The 7,474-nt window shown below is 37.7% G+C and overlaps 1 protein-coding gene across 4 annotated transcripts; it reads left to right on the top strand.

Moving 5' to 3' along the window:
* The first annotated feature begins 341 nt into the window (after positions 1-341).
* LOC141653277 (uncharacterized) lies at positions 342-6,093 on the top strand. 4 transcript variants are annotated; one of them, XM_074460994.1, is made up of 11 exons: positions 348-602; positions 2,004-2,184; positions 2,278-2,334; positions 2,435-2,497; positions 2,594-2,662; positions 2,821-2,913; positions 3,252-3,362; positions 3,438-3,515; positions 4,359-4,487; positions 5,062-5,164; positions 5,559-6,093. In XM_074460994.1, exons 2-11 carry the CDS (start codon positions 2,077-2,079, stop codon positions 5,741-5,743), a joined length of 996 nt encoding a protein of 331 aa, XP_074317095.1. In that variant the 5' UTR covers positions 348-602; positions 2,004-2,076; the 3' UTR covers positions 5,744-6,093. The 4 variants fall into 4 exon arrangements, with proteins under 4 accessions (XP_074317097.1, XP_074317095.1, XP_074317094.1 ...); XM_074460993.1 differs by having other exon boundaries at positions 2,068-2,184; XM_074460996.1 differs by lacking the exon at positions 2,821-2,913 and having other exon boundaries at positions 342-602.
* Positions 6,094-7,474: the final 1,381 nt, after the last annotated feature.

Genomic DNA, 7,474 nt, shown 5'->3' on the forward strand with positions numbered 1-7,474 from the left:
AATTGACCATGTTTTAGTCTCTTACAAATGTTTAGGAAAATTACCAAGCTTCAATATAATATAATTTTAACCCAAACTATATAATATTTGCACTGAGATCCCTTAATCGGGTCCATCACACGGTGTTAGTGATTTAAAACTATATAGTATAATTAATTTGTATAACTTTCTTTAATTACAATGAAGTCTTTGGTTTCTGGATTTAATATATAGTATTGATTGATTGATTGATTCATATGGTTCTTTTCTTTTGTATTGGGCTTTTTGTATGGACTGGTCCTATACTAAGAGACCGTCTTATACAACAATTTGTGAAATCAACATGACGCGGAATTGGAGTAAAATCTGAATTGAACTGAACTCAAGTACGAAAGAAGGCTGTGAAAAATACTTGCGAAAGTAGCAACCTCAAGCGAGTGTAGCTCATCAGCCATCGCCAGTGAACTCTAAACACCACCGTCAATGGCGGCAACATTAACGCCCTCACCGCCTTAACTCCACCGGAAACCCTAAGCCTTTAGTTTTATACCGTCTCCTTCTCATCACCGTCACCATTGTTGTCTCACGCCGTTTTCCACCACCGCCTCCGCTATTAAATCTACGTGAGTTTTGAATTGTCAATGTTCAGTTCAATTTCTATTTCATTTCTCGAATTCCTATTTCAATTAATTAGGTTTTTGATATCTTAGTTATTTAATCAAAATTTAACAATTATAAGAGAACTCCATTTTTACCGCTTGTTAAACTTCGTGTGAGCTTATGTTTATTTTTGAGCGCATTATGTTCCAGCTCTTATACTACGTGATATACGTGGCGGAGGGAGTAATTCTTGTGTAAGACCGTTTGTACGGTGTACCGACGTTTTTTCTTTATTGTGTTAAACGCCTCAATCAGTGATGATAGCCGTATAATGAGGTTTGTAGAACGGCCTTATTCTATAATTTGTGTCGGTAGAGTGTGATATCATCGTTCATAACTGTATTTAGACGCAGGAGGGCATAACTAGTTTAGTCTAGCTATTGATAGTCTATGTTGGTAGGGGTTTGAATGATTTCATAGGATGCGTTCTTCGGAATTGAGGTTGGTAGTTGGTTTTATGAAAAGGTTTTATCAATGATCATTAGGAATTAATAAGTGTTATTGATGCCTCGACAGACCACCATTGTCAGTTCTTCGGTAATGTCTCCTTTGGACTGCTTACTCATGGGACTAGCTCCTATGTCTATTATTTTCTACAAGTCTGTGAAATTAAGTGTTGGAGTCGTGAGATGTGGAAGTTCGCTCAAATATGATTTAGATGTTTTCCTGTATGTTTTATAATGGTGGTCATAAACTCATACGCCACACCGAGTAATGTAGAAAAGTTAAATTAATAAAGTAAGGGTCTCACATAGAGAGTGGCAGGGTAGGTTTTAGCCTGAGCATTATCGTTCCCCTCTGCAATGGGTGTCATATGCAGGGCATAATGCCACTGGGAAAATAACCCGCCACGGATTTAATTAGTGCATGAACAGTGTGTATTTTCTCCAGTTACCTTGTATTTCATTTGGCACAAACCAAAACTACCGCGGAATTAGTGGCTTCCATTAAATATTACTCCCTCCGTCCCGATCATTTGTTGTCCTTTGGTTTTGGCACAAAGACCAAGGAAAGGGGAATGGGCCAATTACTAAATGACAAGTGGAATGAATTGAGTGTGAATGATGAAATTACTCATCAAATTCATTCTTAAAATAGAAAGGACAACAAATGACTGAGACACCCCAAAATGGAAAAGGACAACAAATGACCGGGACAGAGGGAGTAGTTGATTAATTTAAATTTAGGTGTATTACAGATTAGCTTACGTGGAGATGAGATGCGGTTGTGAAATTTTCTGGTTCCTCGTCTTTAGTTCATGATAGAGTAATTTGTTCTCTAGTGGTTGCAGTTGAGGCAAATATTTGCCTATATGAACCCCTTTAAATTCTTCGTATCTCAATTTATATGGCCGTTTCTTGTAGCTATTCTATACCAAGCCAATTAGCATTGGCAAATCTGGGACTTGCTCGTGCATTTTTTCCTCAGTTAAAAGAAATGGCCGAGAGCAAAAAAGAAGAGCTTGCTGGTTTGCTCACCGTACTCCCCCCTGTTGAATTCGGTTGTGTTTATGGTTCAAGTCTACATCCAAATAAGGATGATCAGGTTCGTATGAACAGTTACAGCTTACTACCAAATTGTTTCTACTTCAATCTGGTGGTATGTGTTTTCTCATTGTGCGAGTGCTTGAATCAACAGTCTCGGATGATTGACTACATTCTTGGTGTTGAAGATCCTATCGAGTGGCATTCACAGGTTTGCTTAAAAACAACCATATATCATATTTTGCTCTATTAGTTACTCGTCTACTTTCTGTCACTCAAAATTTATGATTTTTTTTGTTTTGCCCATGAAGAACTTGGAGATGAACAAGAAGCACTATGCCTCATGGATGGTTCGCTTTGGTGGTGCAAAAACGGTGCTTCCTTTGGCTCTATATTTTGTCTAAATTTTTCTCTCTTTGTAACAACCGGTCCTTGAAGTTTGAGTGCAACTGCTGTCCATTGTGAACCAGATCACAAGAGTTGCTGATGACATTGGAGTCGGGGTGCACTTTAACCCTTATGTTTCTTGGAATAATAAGGTACTGAGCAATTGATATTATCTTTCTTAGGAGTTAGGATTGTTGGTTTAGAACCAAAGCTTGTAATTAACGAGTGAGAACGATGCTGTACTTTTCAAGTTTTCACTTGGTACTGCATATAGATGTCCTTAATCTTGCATATATTTTTTTTGCTGCAGACCTTCAAGTACGGTGTGGTCAGAACAAGTGATTTAGTTGAAGACGTAACAAATTGGGAAAATTTTTATTTGAGTGGTCGTTTACAGAAACCTGTATGTAAAATTTACTACTCATGGTTTTTTTTTGTCCTGCATTTGTCGGTTGTGAGAATAATATACATTGCTTCTATGCTTGTGTAAAAGAAAAATTTATGTGAAACAGTATCCCATGTGAAAACCAACCCATATACCATGTAATAAAATGAGGAATACACAAGTAGTTGGTCTCACATGTGAGATCGTCTCATACAAGACTCAGTGTGCTAGTGTGCTTGCTTATAGTGCAGGTTTATATTTGCTGTTGCCAATTGGGCCAATTGCATCATGCTTAAGCTTTATGTTTGGTTTTATATCTCAATCCTAAACATTTGAACTTTTGTTTTTGCACACAGGTCAATATTGTTGTTGATAACTTGGTTACTCCAGTGAAACAACTGAACCTGTGTAATTTGAGAGCTGCAACATCAGCTGCATTACTATTGCTACCTGACACTTTTCACGAGGTATTATGCTGGTAAATTTTTTGAGCAATACAAGTATAAAGAACCTGTGGTTACCCTTGTGTTTACTCAGTACAGGAGGACCTTTATGCAAAAATATGTAGCCTGTCTTATACGGGTGATCTTCGTATGCTCTTTGCTGAGGATAGGCATAAGGTATGTAGATGGTTATTCCTCTTACACAGAGATGAACTTTTGTTTCTGCATTATTTGTGTGCTTTACTTTTTCCGCTTTGGCCTTTGAAGTAGTAAAAGCTTTCAGATGTTTTTTTGGGTTAATACTTGCTATGGACGCTACCTAAAGTTCACAAAGGTGATTTAAGGTCTTCTTGACCTAATTTTTGGGGGTTGTAGAGGAGATGATAGTTTGTGGCCTAGTGCTACGATAGTTTTCTAGCGTTGATTTTTTCATTACATCATACTACCATTTTTTTCTCATTTCAAGGCTTTCTTACAGCTTAGTTTTACTTTAGTGTTGTGACACTACATGATCCTGTCACTATCCTATCATTCTTTGTTTATGGATTGTGCCTTCCTATAGCTCTTGTTTTAGGTCTAAGTAGAATCTAGATAAATATAGGAAAAGAAAAAACCTAATTAGTGGGTTGATAGTTAACGTTTCAACAACCCGCGGTGGGGGGGTGAAAGCAATGAAGAGGTTGAACAATCTGGATTGTCAAGGTAGCTCATCTGCTTTTCTCTAATTTCATAACTGAATAAGAAACTCTGAGAAGTAATGTTTCAGTGATATACCATTTAGTTTTGATGGTTTTGATAGTCCTCAAAGCTTTGTATTAAAGATCCAGGTATCACATTTTTTTCCAAATATACCGTGAAGCCATTTAGGATGTTGGGCTGTTGGCTAGAGAAGGGGAAGGTTAGATCTCAGATTAAATTAGAAGTTTAGAACTAGTTCATAAGAAGTCGTCCCTAAGGATGAAGATAGTGATTATTTCTTATTTCTCATTTTTATGTGTTTACATTTCCCCGTTGCTGCAGGTCAGAAAAATTGTGCAAGGGCAGTTTGATTTATTCAATGGAATTTATAAGCCTGTTCTCGAAGAGCTTGCAGCCAAAGACTTGTTAAGTTTCTCATCATCTAGTGCTTTGAATGCTAAAGTATCTCAGGTAAAGTTGCATAGCAATTATATAAATCTATTTTTGGGTGGAGGAAGAAGTAGGCAGTATCAACAGATCTTTAAGAGAACTTGATTCTTTGCTCCAAAATTTTGAAATGTGTGTTTCAGAACACTTTGTCAGCCATATGAATTCTTTACCTGGACTTTCGTTAAAATGTTGTTGGTGGTTTAATTTTTTTGGACTTGTGAATAATATTATCAACTAGGCGAAGTCATTAGCTCATTGAGATGGCGAAGTCATTAACTCATCAAGATGGCAAATTTATCTAAGGATATATCTTCTCGCATAACTAGAGTATCAGCTTCCATTTCCAATGGAGCCAAAGACTCATTATTCTTTAATTTTAAATTATGATGAAATAAAGAAAAGTGGCTCAATAAATATGCTGCACTACTTTTAATTGTGAAGTAACAATCATTTGATGTAATTTTTGACGTCGTTCATTTGGGTCATTTGGAAAGAGCTTTAATATGTTGCTAGCACAGGGGTGAAGTTGCGTTCATCCGACCTTACCCCATTACTTTTTTCTTAATGATTGACAATCAAATCTCAAATGATTTAGGATTGTGGTTTACCTGCGGTTCGGTGCCTAGTCTCTCGTCTTCCTACAACTGTCAAAAATCGTATGGGGGTGATGCTGGGAATGCCTCAAACAATGGACTCCGGTATGAAACAATTGTTTTCATTATTATGCTCTCTCCTTTATTCTTGCATCTTAGTCAATGTGGAGTCAAGCAATGGGTTGGGATAATTGCATTTAAGAATGGGGAAGGAAAATAGTTCAAGATTTAAATGAAGGGTTTACAATCATGCTGTGAGCTTTTTATGTTCTGTTTCATGTGAAATTTGTTGTGAGATTGTTATACACATTTCTCTGGGCAATTTCTGTTTAATCACATGTCATCTAGAAATGACGTCACAAACTGTCTTCATTCATACCCTCTTACCCCACCTTAGGCGCAACTACGCAAGCCTTTTGAGGCATATTGGGGTGCTGGTGTGGGATATGTAGAGTGACCAACAAGTGAACATCATTGATTATTATCTTCCTTTATACAGGTCGACTTGATGTAGTTATAAAATCGAGAGCAGAGGCAGCAAACTGTGTGGAGAAGATCATAAGACGAAAAGTGAGAGTATCGAGCTTGAGGCAGGCTGTTTCTGGTGTATTAACAGTAGGTGCTATCAGAGCTTCTAGATATGCTGCAAATAAAATGTCAAAGGCGTGGAAGTCTCGGGTTTAATGCTCTCCGTTTGAAGGCCAAGTCATCAAGAACTTGTAAGAACAGGGCCAAGACTCTTATTACTAGAATATGTTCAAGGTCAATTTTTGGCAGAGAATAGGCTAGCTTCGGTAGAATTAAATTTGGTAGAACACCTCGGATGCATATAGAGGTACTTGTAAGGATCCGTCAGCAATCTGTAGGAAGCAAATTGGCCATTGCGAGTAAGACAGCAATCTTAGTCTTTGCTTTAGTTTGAGTTTAACGAAGATACAAGACAGAATTTAGTTATGCGTTCTCCGTCATTTTGTCTATTATTGGATTGCTCAACACAAGTTGCCAGAATTTTTAGTAATGATCTTAATTGTCACTATTATTATCTTTGTTCTCCCAAATTTCAAAATTTTCCTTACAGATGTCGGATATCTCTTACGAATTTAGAAATGCTTGCTAAATAGCAAATGTGCATTACCCATGGAAACAGAAACAGAAGTTAAATCTTTCGACAGGCACGGCAAGTAGGTGGCAATGAAAGGTGGTGTTTTTGCCATTTCGATTCTGGTCCAGCTTCTAGTCAAGGATTAAACACTTCAAATTATTTCAATAATTTCACCATTTTTATTCTACCAAAGAAAAAAAATTAATTTCACCATCTTTAGGTGACAAGTGACAACCAACGTGGGGGGAAATTACTCATGCTCGAATACATGTTTAGCAATAATAATTGCAGATATCAGTATAATTAGCAATGGACAACTGAACCCTCAAAGATGCTTTGAAACAAACTCATCACAGTTTGGAAACAGAAGTAGGTTGTGTGAATTGCTGTCGGAGGACCCTCCTCATCACCTTGTTCGTTGCTGTTCGTGGAAGTGAAGTCATAGGTACTACCGAGGAAACCTGCTGGATGATGATGAACAAGTGAAGCTATGGATGATGATGAATGAGCTTTTCCACAGGACGGTCAAAATACTAGGGGAAAATAGAACATAAGTTCACCTTGAACAAAGGATTGAGCTGTTTCTGGAGGGCGAAATTGAAGGACATCCTCAACTGGTTTAAGTCAGGTTGGGGTGCACTCGCATCTTTAAATACAACGGCGACTACAAGCTGCTCGGGACTGCCTTCAGTAGGAGGATGGTTTTAATGCAGACAAGTTACACATGCCAGCCTTGTTAGCTTAAGGAGATGATATAACTTGTCCCTTCCATGTAGGCATTCCTTCAAACTTTCAAAGTAGACTTTGTAGTGATCACCATTGAGAAGTTTGTGTTAAGCTAACAAAGCTGAGAGTATACTTAACAAAGCTGACCCGACCTGACCCGAGACTCAAAATTACCTGATCTCATATGGCCCGAGTCCCAAATTGACACGACCCAGACTTGACCCGCCCTGATCTTTGATTGACCCAATGTTGACCCGGTCTGAAGTGACCTGACCCAAATCACCCACCACTCCACCAGTAACCGATCTGATCCTATATGGCGCAAAATGACCTGAATTACAAGAAGTCATATTAATATTATATACTTCCTCCATTCTTGTTTGATGTTCCCATTTGCTTTTGGTGGAACAACCAAGACAAAATGGATTAAGAGCAAGTGGACCAATTTTTAGCAATAAAAAAAGGCTAAGCTAGTAAGTGGGCCGATTTTTAGCAATAAAAAAAAAGACTAAGCTAGTGGGGTATAGATATAAGTAGAATTAAGTGGGCTAATATATGGTATATAGTGTAAATATGTAATGGTAACA

The sequence above is a fragment of the Silene latifolia genome, chromosome 4 (genome assembly GCF_048544455.1).
Source record: "Silene latifolia isolate original U9 population chromosome 4, ASM4854445v1, whole genome shotgun sequence".
Lineage (NCBI taxonomy): Eukaryota > Viridiplantae > Streptophyta > Magnoliopsida > Caryophyllales > Caryophyllaceae > Silene > Silene latifolia.